Source organism: Dama dama, chromosome 9 (assembly GCF_033118175.1).
Source record: "Dama dama isolate Ldn47 chromosome 9, ASM3311817v1, whole genome shotgun sequence".
Taxonomy (NCBI): Eukaryota; Metazoa; Chordata; class Mammalia; order Artiodactyla; family Cervidae; genus Dama; species Dama dama.
The window spans coordinates 13115349-13132890 of NC_083689.1; the positions used below are offsets into that span (position 1 = coordinate 13115349).

General features: G+C 37.7%; 1 protein-coding gene across 1 annotated transcript; it reads left to right on the forward strand.

Annotated features, from left to right (window-relative positions):
- Positions 1 to 11195: 11195 nt before the first annotated feature.
- On the forward strand, positions 11196 to 12158 carry LOC133061598 (olfactory receptor-like protein OLF4). The gene has a single exon (XM_061149568.1). It carries the CDS (start codon positions 11196 to 11198, stop codon positions 12156 to 12158), a length of 963 nt encoding a protein of 320 aa, XP_061005551.1.
- The last annotated feature ends 5384 nt before the right edge of the window (positions 12159 to 17542 follow it).

Below are 17542 nucleotides of genomic sequence, written 5' to 3' on the forward strand. Positions count from 1 at the left end.
CCTCAAACTTTCCCAGCACCAGTGTCTTTTCCAATGAGTCAGCTCTTGGCATCAGGTGGCCAAAGTATTGGAGCTTCAGCTTCAACATCAGTCCTTCCAATGAACACTGAGGACTGACTTCTTTTAGGATGGACTGGTTGGGTCTCCTTGCACTGCAAGGGACTCTCAAGAGTCTTCACCAACACCACAGTTCAAAAGCATCAATTCTTTGGCACTCAGCTTTCTCTATAGTCCAACTCTCACATCCATACATGACCCCTGGAAAAACCATAGCCTGGATTAGATGGAGCTTTGTTGACAAACTAATGTCTCTACTTTTCAATATGCAGTCTAGGTTGGTCATAACTTTCCTTCCAAGGAGTAAGCATCTTTTAATCTCATGGCTGCAATCACCATCTGCAGTGATTTTGGAACCCAGAAAAATAAAGTCAGCCACTGTTTCCACTGTTTCCCCATCTATTTCCCCTGAAGTGATGGGACCAGTTACCATGATCTTAGTTTTCTGAATGTTGAGCTTTAAGCCAACTTTTTCACTCTCCTCTTTCATCTTCATCAAGAGGTTCTTTAGTTCTTCACTTTCTGCCATAAGGGTGGTGTCATCTGCATATTTGAGGTTATTGTTATCTCTCCCAGCAAACTTGATTCCACCTTGTGCTTCTTCCAGCCCAGCGTTTCTCATGATGTATTCTGCATATAAGTTAAATAAGCAAGATGACAATACACAGACTTGACATACTCCTTTTCCCATTTGGAACCAGTCTATTGTTCCATGCCCAGGTCTAACTGTTGCTTCCTGACCTGGATACAGGTTTCTCAAGAGGCAGGTCAGGTGGTCTGTTATTCCCATCTCTTTCAGAATTTTCCACAGTATATTGTGATCCACACAGTCGAAAACTTTAGCATAGTCAATAAAGCAGAAATAGATGTTTTTTTCTGGAATTCTCTTGCTTTTTTGGTGATCCACCAGATGTTGGCAATTTGATCTCTGGGTTCTCTGCCTTTTCTAAAACCAGCTTGAACATCTGGAAGTTCACATTTCATATATTGCTGAAGCCTGGCTTGGAGAATTTTAAACATTACTAGCCTGTGAGATGAGTGCAATTGTGCGGTAGTTTGAGCATTATTTGGCATTGCCTTTCATTGGGATTGGAATGAAAACTGACCTTTTACAGGCAACAGGACTGGAAATTCTCCAAATTTGCTGGCATATTGAGTGCAGGCTTTTCACAGCATCATCTTTCAGGATTTGAAATAGCTCCACTCTAAGGCCCACTTGACTTCACATTTCAGGATGTCTGGCTCTAGGTAAGTGATCACACCATCGTGATTATCTGGGTCGTGAAGATCTTTTTTTAACATTTCTTCTGTGTATTCTTGCCACCTCTTCTTAATATCGTCTGATTCTGTTAGGTCCATACAATTTCTGGCCTTTATCGAGTCCATCTTTCCATGAAATTTTCCCTTGGTATCTCTAATTTTCTTGAATAGATCTCTAGTCTTTCCCATTCTGTTGTTTTCCTCTATTTCTTTGCATTGATCACTGAGGAAGGCTTTCTTATCTCTGCTTGCTAGTCTTTGGAACTTTACATTCAGATGCTTATATATTTGCTTTCACCCTTTGCTTTTCACTTCTCTTCTTTTCACACCTATTTGTAAGGCCTTCTTGACAGCCATTTTCTTTTTTGCATTTCTTTTCCATGAGGATTGTCTTCATCCCTGTCTCCTGTACAATGTCATGAACCTCCATCCATGGTTCATCAGGCACTCTATCAAATCTAGACCCTTAAATCTATTTCTCACTTCGACTGTATAGTCATAAGGGATTTGATTTAGGTTATACCTGAATGATCTGGTGGTTTTCTCTACTTTCTTCAATTTCAGTCTGAATTTGGCAATACAGAGTTCATGATCTGAGCCACAGTCAGCCCCCAGTCTTGTTTTTGCTGACTGTATAGTTCTTCTCTGTCTTCGGCTACAAAGAATATAATCAATCTGATTTCGGTGTTGACCATCTGGTGATGTCCATGTGTAGAGTCTTCTCTTGTGTTGTTGGAAGAGGGTGTTTGCTATGACCAGTGTGTTCTCTTGGCAGAACTCTATTAGCCTTTGCCCTGCTTCATTCTGTACTCTAAGGCCAAATTTTCCTGTTACTCCAGGTGTTTCTTGACTTCCTACTTTTGCATTCCAGCCCGCTATAATGAAAAGCACATCTTTTTTGGGTTAGTTCTAAAAGGTCTTGTAGGTCTTCATAGAACCGTTCAACTTCAGCCTCTTCAACGTTACTGGCTGGGGCATAGGCTTGGATTACCGTGATATTGAATGGTTTGCCTTGAGATCATTCTGTCGTTTTTGAGATTGCATCCAAGTGCTGCATTTCAGACTCTTTTGTTGACTCTGATGGCTACTCCATTTCTTCTAAGGGATTCCTGCCCACTTGGGCAGAGATCAGTCTGTCGCTTTTGAGATTGCATTCAAGTACTGCATTTCAGACTCTTTTGTTGACCATGATGGTTACTCTGTTCCTTCTAAGGGATTCCTGCCGACAGCAGTATACATAATGGTCATCTGAGTTAAATTCACCCATTCCAGTCCATCTTAGTTTGCCGATTCCTAGAACGTCGATGTTCACTCTTGCCATCTCCTGTTTGACCACTTCCAATTTACCTTGATTCATGGACCTAACATTCCAGGTTCCTATGCAATATTGCTCTTTACAGCATCGGACATTGCTTCTATCATAAGTCACATACACAACCGGGTTTTGTTTTTGCTTTGGCTCCATCCCTTCATTCTTTCTGGAGTTATTTCTCCATTGATCTCCAGTAGCACAGTGGGCACTTACCGACCTGGGGAGTTCCTCTTTCAGTATTCTATCATTTTGCCTTTTCATACTGTTCATGGGGTTCTCAAGGCAAGAACACTGAAGTCATTTGCCATTCCCTTCTCCAGTGGACCACATTCTGTTAGACCTCTCCACCATGACCCGTCCGTCTTGGGTCACCCCACGCATCATGACTTAGTTTCACTGAGTTAGACAAGTCTGTGGTCCATGAGAACTAGTTCCCCAATAACCTGGTTCCAACTGAGCAGATTCCCAACTCAGGTAAATGAACTTATCCTACAAACAAATGAACTAATTCAGCTAGGATAGGCTTACCCCCATAAGAACTATTTCCCCAGTGAACCAGTTCCAGCTCAGGTACAGTCCAACAACAATTCCCTTCCCTAACAGGGTATCCCAATCAAGTTGGATTGCCCTCCAAAGGAAAAGCCCAAATTGAGGTGGGGGAATGTTACCAGTGTGCACACTGTAGAGACTTACCCTACAAAATTTAGTCTGACAAACGTCAGTTTCTTGTCTCAACTGCCAAGCACTGGGGAAGCTGGTGCCTCATGGGGGAATCTTGGAATTACCTTGAATGTAAATAGGTTGAATGCCTGAACCAAAAGACAAAGACTGACTGAATGGATATAAAAACAAGACCTGTATTTATGCTGTCCACAAGAGACCCACTTCAAAACAAGGGACACCTACAGACTGAAAGTGAAGGGCTGGAAAAAGATATTTTTCACAAATGGAGGCCAAAAAAAAAAAAAAAAAAAAAAAACAACAACAACAAAAAACAAAAAACAGGCATAAAATAAAAAACTATTTTATCAGTAAAATAGACATTAAAATAAAGGATGTTAAAAATGACAAAGAAGGACACTTCACAATGATCAAACGATCAATCCAAGAAGTAGATATAACACTTATATGTGCACCCAATATAGGAGCACTGCAATATGTAAGGCATTATGAAACAAGTATGAAAGGGGAAATTAACAATAACACAATAATAATGGGAGACTTTAATACCCCACTCACACCTATGGATAGATCAACTAAACAGAAAATTAACAAGGAAACACAAATTTTAAATGACACAATGGACCAGTTAGATCTAATTGATATCTATAGGACATTTCACCACAAAAGAATGAATTTCACCATTTTCTCAAGTGCACACAGAACCTTCTCCAGGACAGATCACATCCTGGGCCATAAATCTAGCCTTGGTAAATGAAAAAAAAAAAAAAAAAATTGAAATCATTCCAAGCATCTTTTCTCACCATAATTCAGTAAAATTAGATGTCAATTACAGGAAGAAAACTATTAAAAATTCCAACATACGGGGGCTAAACAACACACTTCTGAATAACCAATAAATCACAGAAGAAATCAAAAAAGAAATCAAAATATGCATAAAAACAAAGGAAAATGAAAACACAATGACCCAAAACCTATGGGACACTGTAAAAGCAGTGCTAAGGGGAAGATGCATAGCAATACAGGCATACCTCAAGAAAGAAGAAAAATGTCAAAGACATAACCTACCTCTACACCTAAAGCAACTAGAAAGGAAGAAATGAAGAACCCCAGGGTTAGTAGAAGGAAAGAAATCTTAAAAATTAGGGCAGAAATAAGTGCAAAAGAAACAAAACAGATCATAGCAAAACCCAACAAAGCTAAAAGCTGGTTCTTTGAGAAGACAAACAAAATTGACAAACTGTTAGCCAGACTCAACAAGAAACAAAGGCAAAAGAATGAAATCAACAAAACTAGAAATGAAAATGGGGAAATCACAACAGACAACACAGAAATACAAAGGATCATAAGAGACTACTATCAGCAACTATATGCCAATAAAATGGACAACTTGGAAGAAATGGACAAACTTTTAGAAAAGTATAACTTTCAAAAACTGAACTAGGAAGAAATAGAAAATCTTAACAGACCCATCACAAGCACAGAAATTGAAACTATAATCAGAAATCTTCCATCAAACAAAAGCCTAGGACCAGACGGCTTTACAGCTGAATTCTACCAAAAATTTAGAGAAGAGCTAACACCTATCCTACTCAAAATCTTCCAGAAAATTGCAGAGGAAGGTAAACATCCAAACTCATTCTATGAGGTCACCATCACCCTAATGCCAAAGCCAGACAAAAATGCCACACAAAAAAAGAAAGAAAGAAAACTACAGACCAATATCACTGATGAACTTAGATGCAAAAATTCTTAACAAAAGTCTAGTAAACAGAATACAACAGCATATTAAAAAGATCATATATCATGAACAAGTGGACTTTATCCCGGGAATGCAAGGATTCTTTAATGTTCACAAATCAATCAAGGTAATATAGCAAATTAACAAACTGAAAGATAAAAGCCATGTGATTATCTCAATAGATGCAGAAAAAACCTTTGACAAGATTCAGTATCCATTTATGACAAAAAGCCTCCAGAAAGGAGGAATAGAAGGAACATACTTCAACATAATAAAAAGTATATATGGTAAACCCACAGCAAACATTATCCTCAATGGCGAAAAACTGAAAGTATTTCCCCTAAAGTCAGGAACAAGACAAGGGTGCCCACTCTCACCACTACCATTCAACATAGTTTTAGAAATATTGGCCACAGCAATCAGAGCAGAAAAAGAAATGAAAAGGAATCCAGATTGGAAAAGAAGAAGTAAAACTCTCATTGCTTGCAACGGACATGATCCTCTACAAAGAAAAACGTAAAGATTCTACCAGAAAATTACTAGAGCTAATCAGTGAATATAGTAAAGTTGTAGGGCATAAAATTAGCACACAGAAATACCTTGCAATCCTATACACTAATAATGAGAAAACAGAAAGAGAAATTAAGAAAACAATTCCATAAACCATTGCAACATAAATAATAAAACACTTAGGGATATATCTACCTAAAGAAACAAAAGACCTATATCTAGAAAACTATAAAACACTGATGAAAGAAATCAAAGAGAACACAAATAGAGGAGAAATATATCATGTTCTTGGATCAGAAGAATCAATATAGTGAAAATGAGTATACTACCAAAAGCAATCTATAGATTCTATGCAATCCCTGTCAAACTACCAACGGTATTTTTCACAGAACTAGAACAAATAATTTCACAATTTGCATGGAAATACAAAAAACCTCGAATAGCCAAAGCAATCTTGAGAAAGAAGAAGGGAACTGGAGGAATCAACCTCCCTGACTTCAGGCTCTACTACACAAAACCACAGTCATCAAAACAGTATGGTACTGGCACAAAGACAGAAATATAGATCAATGGAACAAAACTGAAAGCCCAGAGATAAATCTGCACACCTATGGACACCTTATCTTTGACAAAGGAGGCAAGAATATACAATGGAGAAAAGACAATATCTTTAACAAGTGGTGCTGGGAAAATTGCTCAACCTCTTGTAAAAGAACGAAACTAGAACACTTTCTAACACTATACACAAAAATAAACTCAAAATGGATTAAAGATCTAAGACCAGAAACTATAAAACTCCTAGAGGAGAACATAGGCAAAACACTCTCTGACATAAATCACAGCAGGATCCTCTATGATCCACTTCCCAGAGTAATGGAAATACAAGCAAAAATAAACAAGTGGGACCTAATGAAACTTAAAAGCTTTTGCACAACAAAGGAAACTATAAGCAAGGTGAAAAGACAGCCTTCAGAATGGGAGAAAATAACAGCAAATGAAGCAACGGACAAAGAACTAATCTCAAAAATATACAAGCAACTCCTGCAGCTCAATTCCAGAAAAATAAATGACCCAATCAAAAAATGGGCCAAAGAACTACATAGACATTTCTACAAAGAAGACATACAGATGGCTAACAAACACATGAAAAGATGCTCAACATCACTCATTCTCAGAGAAAGGCAAATCAAAACCACAATCAGGTACCATCTCAGGCTAGTCAGAATGGTTGCTATCCAAAAATCTACAAACAATAAATGCTGGAGAGGGTGTGGAGAAAAGGGAACCCTGTTACACTGTTGGTGGGAATGCAAACTAGTACAGCCACTATTAAGAACAGTGTGGAGATTCCTTAAAAAACTTGAAGTAGAACTGCCATATGACCCAGCAATCCCACTGCTGGGCATACACAGTGAGGAAACCAGAATTGAGAGAGACACACGTACCCCAATGTTCATCGCAGCACTGTTTATAATAACCAGAACATGGAAGCAACTTAGATGCCTGTCAGCAGACGAATGGATAAGAAATCTGTGGTACATATACACAATAGAATATTACTCAACCATTAAGAAGAATACCTTTGATTCAGTTCTAATGAGATGGATGAAACTGGAGCCTATTATACAGAGTGAAGTAAGCCAGAATGTAAAACACCAATGCAGTATACTAATGCTTTTAAATGGAATTTAGAGAAATCGTAATGATAATCCTATATGTGAGACAGCAAAAGAGACACAGATGCATAGACCAGTCTTTTGGACTCTCTGGGAGAAGTTGAGGGTGGGATGATCTGAGAGAATAGCATTGAAACATCTGTATTATCATATGTGAAAAAGATCACCAGTCCAGGTTCGATGCATGAGACAGGGTGCTCAGGGCTGGTGCACTGGGACGACCCTGAGGCATGGGATGGGGAGGGAGGTGGCAGGGGTTTCAGGATGGGAAACACATGTACTTCCATGGCTGATTCATGTCAATGTATGGCAAAACCCACTACAATATTGTGTAGTAATTAGACTCCAATTAAAACAAATAAATTTAAAAAATAAAAAATAAATAAAAATGGAATCATGGTTGGGATAATTTGTTGGGAACCTTAAGGTTTATTCCTCTGGGAAGACAGGACAGTTCATGTAAAGAGTAATAAATGTTGAATGCCTCTGAGTTGTAATATTGTCTCCCAGACACAGAAAATGAGCAGGAAAGTGTTTCTATCTGTCCAGACCAGCATCCCTCAGGGAAATCAGTGTTAGAGGTGGTGGAAACAAGAGAGAAATATGGTAATGAGCAGACACAGGAAACTATAAATATCTCCTCTACTGCATCCCTCAGCCTGTGCATCCTTGGGCTGGACAGGACACGGTTGTTGTTTTTGTAGTCATTACTAACTTAGGGGACCGATGCTTGACTGCATCCCACTGTCTTGTCTGGGAACAGAGCTCCTATTGCCATCATCAACCATTCAATAGGTATTTGGACATCTCTGTTGAGACCTTCCTCTCAGAGACTCACCCAGGTGAGTCAAGAACCAGATAAATACTGCAGAATGTCAAAAGGAATGACAATCAAAACATTCACCCGAGTTCATCTGAGAGCCAGTCCAGGCTAACCCAGAGGCAAGATCATTGAAGTTGTTTGTGTGCTTGATTAATAATATATTCATTTTTTATTCCAAAAATAGAAGTGAAAATTTAACTAACAATGCAAGGTCAGGGTTGACCATTAAAAACTGAACATGAAAGCCCAATGAGAAGAAGGAATAGGGGGTATAAAGTGCTTCCAGTAAAAGTAGAATATAAGTTCAAGGATTTTGCAATTAACTGGAGTAGAGACAAAGTGTATTAGCTGTGGAAGGATGTACAGAGATGTGAGGACTTTTTTTTTTTTTTTTTTTAATATGGAGCATATTTGACTATGATGAGAAGTATCCAGACTAAGGAATGCCTCCACATATTTTCTTGAAACAGCAGTTCATGAGATATACATATATTTGACAGTATTTCTTCTCTCAATGTAGAAAATAAAACATACTATTATGTGAAAAATGATGTATTAATGAGCTTCATCTGTACTTATTTCCTATAAGAGTGAATGCATTTGTAGATAAGCTAACCAATTGGTTTCTATGTTGAAAATGTAGAGACATGACTAATCAGGACATTTCTTCTTTTTAATTTATTTAAAAAAAATATATTTATTTATTTTAATTGGAAGATGGTTACTTTATAAGATTGTGATGGCTTTTGCAACACATTAACATGCATTGGCCATAGGTATACATGTGTCTCCTCAGCAGAAACCCCCTCACACCTCCTTCCCCACCCCATCCCTCCAGGTGAATCCAGCATGTTTTACTTCTGTTTTATATTTTATTCTTCCAAACAAAGAATTAAAAATTTTCATCAAGCTTGCTGTTTGCCATTTACTTATTTTATGTATATATATAAAATTTGTACATAATGTCTGAGAGTTTATAAATTTTGTGTAGCGAAATCAGTGTCAATTCATCTTATTGCTTTTCATTTTTTGCAATTCATCTTTATTGCTTTAAAAAAAAAGTGTAACTGAAGGAATAGAGTTGTCACTTAAATATTCTTTACTTAAAAATCCTTGCTCTAAGTAGAAATGAAAATGTTCTTCTGTTTATTAGGTGCTAATAAATCATGCTTTTTTTATGCATTTCCAACTACCTTTGATATCTCTTATCCCTTATTGTTTAATTTATTCTATTTTGATCAGATCAATCTATGAATGTTGCACATATTCAGTCACTAATATTTGGAAGGCATTCTCCTCTACATTTAACTAAAGACAACTTTGTGTTCCATACCTGAATTTGAGTCCATATGTCCCCATGGAAGAGGAAGTTATAACTTAGGTCCTGCTTCCTCCCCACATTATAAAAGAGTTTCTGTCATAGTCTTTCATTTCCAAATCTAAAATTGAATTAGTGACACATGTGATATCATTAAATTGTAATTATTGTATATCATTTCTTTGAGAAGTCATTTCTGGACTTTCCTTAAATTTTGTTTCCTATAGGCATTTTTTAAAAAAGTATCTTTTATTGAGATGTAATCAACATATGTTATATTAGTTTCAGGTTTATAACATAATGATCCAATATTTATATATATTTTGAAATGGTTACCAAAATGAGTCTAGTTAATACATGCCACCAAGTGTAGTTACAATTTTTGCCTTGATAGAAACTTTTAAGATTTACTCTATTAGCAACTTTCAAATATGCAATGCAGTAGTATTAACTATAGTCACAATACTGTATATTATAGCCCCATGACTTATTTATAACTGGAAGTGTGTACCTGTGACCCCTTTCATCCAGTTTACCCACTCCCACTCCCTGCTCCTGCCTCTGGCAGTCACAATCTCTTCTCTCTATCTATGAGCTTGGCTTCTGGTTTTGTTTTTTTGATTCCACATATAAGCAAGATCTCACAATGTTTATTTTTCTCTGTCTGACTTATTTCATTCATCGTAAAAGCCTGCATGGCAATGAAGACACAGCACAGACAAAATAAATAAATAAATAATTTATTTAAAATATAATATTAAGAAATAAAACAAAACAAATAGGATATAAATATGCAATGTGCAGTATAGGGAGTATAACCAATATTCTGGAATAATTTTAAATGGAGTATAATCTATAAAAATATCAAATCACTATGTTGTACACCTGAAACTAATAAAACAGTTTAGATACACCAGTTTTTATGGAAAGAATGAAATCTTGCTAATAGCAACAACTTGGTTGGAACTTGAAGCCATTATGCTAAGTGAGATAAGTCGTATAGGCTTTTTAACATATGGAGTTTCCTAAAGTGCTGAAGACACGTGTGGACTTTATGACTTGAAGTTTCAGCAGTAACACGGAGGCTACATAATTTTTCAGCATTCACTGACAATATCTCTCCTCACTAATCCTCCTGCTCATTTTCCCTCACCAGATTGGCTTCCTTGTATCCACTGGGTCATCTTAAACTTTCCTCAGGGCCTGTGCACTGGCTGCTCCCTTGTAAGGACACCCTTCCCCAAGTCTGTTCATGACACTCACCCTTCTTTGAAGTCTGTTCAAATAGCATCTTGTTTGCAGTTCTTATCTAAACATGCATAAAATAGTATTTCCTTTTCACTCTTGCTTTTATACCAGCTTTCTTTTTATTTTATGGGTCTCTTTTTAAGAGACCCGTAAGCATAAGACATGCTATATATACATTTAAATTTCTATGTAACTTTTTATTTGCTTATATCCTTTTTGCACAACCAGATTTTATGAGCTTTTGTTTTCCAACACCCTAACTCCCTGCATCGATAATACCTGGAATATTGTCACAATTCAATTTACATTCTTCAAATGCATGAAAGAATTTCTCATTAAAATTGTAGTATACATAACATGTTGGGGGAAACTCTGACCGTGAGAAAACTTTGCTAACTAGAGATGCCACAGGAGGTTCCTTCAAGTGCATAAGATCCATGAACAAAATGTTGAAAGCAATTATTGATGGCAAAATATAAATGGTAGCATTTCTACCACATGAGTAATGATGCTTTTGTGTGGAAATAAATCATGCTATTTCCTTCTTTTTCCATAGTCACCATCAACACATGGCAATAAGAAACCTAACAGGAGTTTCACAATTTCTTCTTCTGGGATTCTCAGAGGAATTAAAATTGCAACCGTTCATATTTGGTCTTTTCTTCTCCATGTACCTGATCACTGTATTTGGAAACTTGCTCATCATACTGGCCATCAGCTCAGAAGCCCACCTACATACCCCCATGTACTTCTTCCTCTCCAACCTGTCCTTTGTGGACATTTGTTTCACCTCCACCACCATCCCAAAGATGCTGTGGAATATCCAGACACAGAGAAAAGTCATAACCTATGAAGGCTGCATCACCCAGGTGTATTTTTTCATGCTCTTTGCAGGACTGGACATCTTGCTCCTAACAGTGATGGCCTATGACCGCTTCATGGCCATCTGTCACCCCCTGCACTACATGGTCATCATGAACCCCCAGCTCTGTGAACTGTTGGTGATGGTGTCCTGGGTCATCAGCGTCCTGCATTCCTTGTTACAAAGCTTAAGTTTGTTGAGACTGACATTCTGTACATTCTTAGAAATCCCTCACTTTTCCTGTGAACTCAATCATATGATCCAACTTGCCAGTTCGGACACCTTTCTCAATAATGTGGTGATGTATTCTGGAGCTGTGCTGCTGGCTGGGGGTTCCCTCACGTGTATTCTTTACTCTTACTCTAGGATAGTTTCTTCCATAGGCAGAATCTCATCATCTCAGGGGAAGTATAAAGCATTTTCCACCTGTGCATCTCACCTCTCTGTTGTCTCCTTATTTTATTGTACGGGTTTAGGAGTATACCTCAGCTCTGCTGGTACCCATAGCATCCACTCAAGTGCAACGGCCTCGGTGATGTATACTGTGGTCACACCCATGCTGAACCCCTTCATCTATAGTCTGAGAAATAAAGACTTACAGAAGGGTCTGAAAAAATTCTTTGGAAACATGATCATAAAAGGTCCTGTTGGCATAGGTCTTAAGAAGTAATTAGTCGCTAAGTCATGTCCAACTCTCTGTGACCCTTTAAAGACTGTAGCCCTCCAGGCTCTGTCCATAGGATTTCCCAGGCAAGTATACTGGAGTGGGTTGCCACGCCCTCCTCCAGGGGATCTTCCTGAACCAGGAATCAAACCCATATCTGCTATGTCTCCTGAATTGCAGGTGGATTCTTTACTCGCTCAGCCAACAGGGAAGCCTAAGAGGTCTGAATTCTCCTGGCTTATAACCCGATCTCTTGAGAACAGAGCATCAGCAGGAAAAATTTCTTTCTGTCCAGGCCAAGTTCCATAGGGAATTCATGTGCTTACAGGCCGTTGAAAAATGAGAGAAATGTACATAATGAGCAGACAGAGAGAGCTGTAAATATCTCCTCTGCTGTGGTCCCTGAGCTTGTACAACCTGAGTGTGGATAAGACACAGTTGTTGCTTTTGGAGTCCTAAGTCTGGCTTAAGTTTCGATAGTTTAACCCTTCCTGTGGTCTCATCTGCACACAGAGCTTCAGTCTCCATCATCAACCATCCAGGAAGGAATTCAGACTTCACCTAGAGAACTTCCTCTCAGAGTTCCCATGCTGGTGAGTCTAAGAGCCCAAAAGACACTGCAGAAACAGGTCATAGAAAATGAAAATCAAGAATATTTACCTGAGGACATGTGAAAAATTATTCAGTCTATCCCAGAGTCCAAAGAACACTGTGGTGGTTTGCTTGTTTGATTGAAATATTAAAGTATTTTTTAGATGCTAAAAAGATACCTCAGTAAGGCAATGCTCAGTGATGACAATTAAATGACAGGAAAAGAAGCCCAATTACAAAAGACAAGAGAGTCATAAAGGGCTTCCAGGCGGAGTATAATAGAAAGTATATCCAAGTATCTTACTAATTCACTGGAAGAAAGAGGTAGGGTGTTAACTGGAGGGACATAAAATGAAGTGAAGGCATTTTTTTCTAACTTTCAATAAAGGGCATATTTGACTATATTTCCTTACTGATGAGAAAGGTCCATACCAAAGAAGGCCTGCAAACACATCCTTGCAACAGCAGTTGCAAGAGACATGTATTTCACAGTATCTTCTATGGGGAAAAAAAAATGGAAGGACAATAATTAATTTGCATAAAGGGGAATGCTAATGAACTTGAATTATTCCATTACTTGTGATGCTTGAATATGTAAGTGGATTTGATAACTATTTACTTTCTGTATCTCAAATTATCATTATGACTCCTTTCCTTGGTAGAATAGAACTGGAGAATTTCTATTCTTGCTTATAATTATGATCATTTTTTACATGGAATGTAATTTTTTATTTAATTTTATTTTTTTCATTTATTTTTATTAGTTGGAGGCTAATTACTTTACAATATTGTAGTGGTTTTTTGTCATACATTGACATGAATCATCTTTCAAATAAACAGTTGGACGTTCCCACCAGCCCCTCATACTGGCTATTTGTCCTTTAGTTCTTTACTTATGTATAGATGTGTTTGAGGGGAATTGTGAATATACGTGAATTTGGTGTGGTCAGATTTCTCAGTTAATCATATTGTATATTCTCCGTTGCCTTCTATTTATTTGTTTATTGGCGGACAGTTGCTTCACCACGCAGTGGTAGTTTCTCAGCGCTGTAACGTGAATCAGCTGTATGTACACACACATCCCCTCCCTAGAGACCTCCCTCCCATCCCCGTCCGTCTCTCTAGGTCGTCACAGGGGCTGAGCTGAGCTCCCTGTGCGGCACCGTAGGCTGCCTCTAGCTTCTGCTTTACACACGGCATTGCTCCTGCGTCAGTCCCGGTCTCCCAGTTCATCCCCCTTCTCCCCTCCAGCTGTGTCCATATGTCTTTTCCCGACGTCTGTGTCTCTGTTCCCCCCCAACAAATAGGTTCCGCTGTACCATTTTCCTAGATTCCACTTACATGCATCACTATATATATATATTTTTTATTTTTTTTTCTTAAAGAAATTGAGCTGTCAGTTTAATATTCTCCACTTGCCGATCATTGTTTTAGACAAAAATGAAGTTGAAAGTTCTGTATCCTTCGTGCTAATAAATCACCGTTTACAGTTTTTCCAACATGCATTTACACCACTCCTATTTCTAATTGCTCCTTTATTTATTTATTTTTGGCCACCCTACATGGCATATGGGATCTTAGTTCTCTGACCAGGGATGGAACTTGTGTCCCTTGCAGTGGAAGTGCCGTTGCCTAACCATTGGACCACCCAGGAAATCCCTAATTTCTCCTTTTGATTAGACCTATATTTAAAAGTTGCTTCACATCAAGCCATCACTTGGAAAGCATTCTTCTTTATCATTTGCCTAATGATCACTATACCTTCTTTGAAAATTGAAAGTGAAAGTCACTCAGTCATGCCATACTCTTTGTGAGCCCATGGACTGCTCTCTCCATGGAATTCTCCAGGCAAGAATACTGGGGTGGGTAGCCATTCCTTTCTCCAGGAGATCTTCCTGACCCAGGAATCAAACCCGGGTCTCCTGCATTGCAGGCAGATTCTTTACCATCTGAGCTATCAGGGTACACTGAAATCCACAGCTATTCACATGAGGTGAAATTACAGCTTAAATACTGCTTCCTCCCTACATTTCAAAAGTCATTTTATTTTATTCTTTTTTTCCAGGTTGTTGGCAGCTTAACTTTATATTAATGATCCACGTTGATTTTGTTAAATTGTTACTATTTCACATTTTTATATAACATAAATTTTCTTTCCATTTCGTTACATACAGTTGTTTTGAAACTACTTTACTTAACCTAGTTTCATTCAAGTTAACATTTTTTTTGCCATAAATTCTTTAGATTATTTTAAAACTTCTCTTTCTGTATTATGCACACATATATACTCATACACTTCCTAAAAGCACAATCGTTTTTTCTTACTTTTGTCCAGTTTTCCTTCTTACTCAATATTTCCTTGCTATATTCCCTCTCAGGACTAATGATGATGACATGATGATGACAGTGATGGTTCGCTATTATCATGGCATATGCCATTTCATGCACCATTTCATGGTGTGCCTGTGTTAGTCTCATTTTGCCATTCCTAATCTTTATCATTAAACGACTGCTATACAAATGCTATGAAAATATGTTGAGTTAGTTATGTTCAAACTGTCGTTCTAACCAAGCATCCCCAGGGTACTTTGAGCAATGCCCAGACTTCTATGACAGTGACATGAGCAGGGGTCCACAGAGGTCAGGGAGGCTCTAACACCTGCAGAACACGGGACAGACCCCACCACAGTGAACTGGACCTGATGTCAATTGTGCCAACACGGAAGAATCCTCAGTTAAAGATTCTCTGTATTTTCTATTTCTCCTTTCAGAAATAGAAACCAAGATAGAGAGAACACATTCATGGTTGCCAAAGGAGGGACGTGGGGGTGGAATGGATTGGGAGATTGGGACTGGCATGTATACACTGCTATGTATAAAAGAGGTAGCTAGTGAGAAATTACTGTGCGGCACAGGGAACCCTACCCAGAGCTCTGCGGTGACCTAAAGGGGAATAGATTCCAAAACAAGAGGGGATATGTGTGCATATGTTTATAACTGATTCACTGTGTGTAACAGAAACTGACACAGCATTATGAGACACTTACACTGTAGTATTTCTTTCTTTAAAGTTAGAGATAAGGGGAGAATGAGAGTAAGCAGAGGCCAAGGAGGCCCAGGACACACAGTGGGAGAGGAAGCTTTGATCAACTGCTGCCATGAAGAGAAGACAGATACAGGAAATTTCTATCACGCTTTTAATGACTTAGTTATTTAAAGGAATGGCTTCCCACGTGTCTCAACAGTAAAGAATCTGCATGCAATGCAGGAGATATGGGGTTCCATCCCTCGGTTGGGAACATCCCATGGAGTAGGAAATGATAACTCACTTCAGTATTCTTGCCTGGGAAATCCTATGGACAGGGGAACCTGGTGGGTTGCAGTCCATGGGGTCACAAAAAGTCAGTCATGACTGAACAATTAAACAATAACAAATGCTAAAGGAAGTGAAAGCAAAAAAGTCAAGAATGCTGAGCTTGGAAACAGTGAGTTTTAGATCTTCAGCTTCTGGAAATGCAACCCACTATGATCTCTATTTCCCTGTTCCTGATCTAGTGTTAAATTTTCCTATTTCAGTGCATTTGTTTGTGAGACTTATTTCGCCTAGCATTGCTTTAGACTAGCTCAGTTTCTGACATGCTTCTTGAGCATTGTCTGTGTCCATCATAGTGCTTATTTTAATTGCAATATGACATTTATTTCTGTAAGTCTTTTACAAATGTATTTTTTCTTGGTTAAATTGCATTAGCCTTGAATTGGGTTAAAATCTTCAGTAACTAGCTTATTGTATAGCCTAGAGCAGGTATTCAGTAAGTATTTATTTAATAAGTGGATTAATGGACAATACATACATCTTTTCTTATTCCCATAAAATTTTGTTTTTACTCATTTTTTAAAAAAATTAACATCCTTTTATTTATTTATTTATTTTCTTTTGCCACATAGCATTTGGGTCTTTGTTCCCTGACCAGGGATTGAACCCATGATCCTTGCATTGGAAACATGGAGTCTTAACTACCAGACTGCTAGGGTAGTTCCCAAAATTTAGCATCTTGTTTATACTGCCCACTTTGGATATGCTCTTGACTATGGTAATTGTTAAAGATATTTGTCAGTCTGAAAGCATTTAAGTTCCTAATGGAAAAAATCTTACTCATTATTAAAATAAAAATTGATTTAAAGTGAAAGAAGAATGTCTATAGCTTGACTATTAATAGCTATCTTCAGATTGTGTCCCTAAAAAGTTGTAATACCTCACATTCTGCCATAAAATTCAGAGACTGCTTCTTTACTACCACTAGCACATTTGAGGGTAATTATTCTTACCCCCAAATGTGGAAGGTCTTTAAGTTTTTCCCAGGACAATAGTATGATAAAGATTTTTTGCTGTTCTCTTAAACTATATACTGAGTTCAAGCAAAGATTTTTGCGCTTGGTCATGATTTTGATTTGCCTAGTATTACTATTATGTACCTACATGTTACATGGCCATTTTTCTATAGGTATCAATTTTTCAAATAATTTTTACAAAATATTGTTTTTGAACTGACTTTAAGTACTTACTTTTGCTCATAAATTAAAATTTTTTTTCTCTAGTTAAAAAATGTCTATCGTCTTACTTCTGAGTATCTTGACTTATTTGCCATGGTTTCAGCCACCCAAAGACTTTATATGTAGATTGCAAGATGTTTATCTATGAAGTGTCTGTCACTCTAACACTGAGGTCATAATCTTTCTAATTTTTTGTAAGAAGTTTTATGTTGGGAAACTACAGACTTTGCAAAATAAATAGACATTTG

What these genes read in the sequence shown, in the direction of transcription:
- LOC133061598 (XM_061149568.1), top strand. Translation starts at nt 11,196, where the DNA reads ATGGCAATAAGAAACCTAACAGGAGTTTCACAATTTCTTCTTCTGGGA.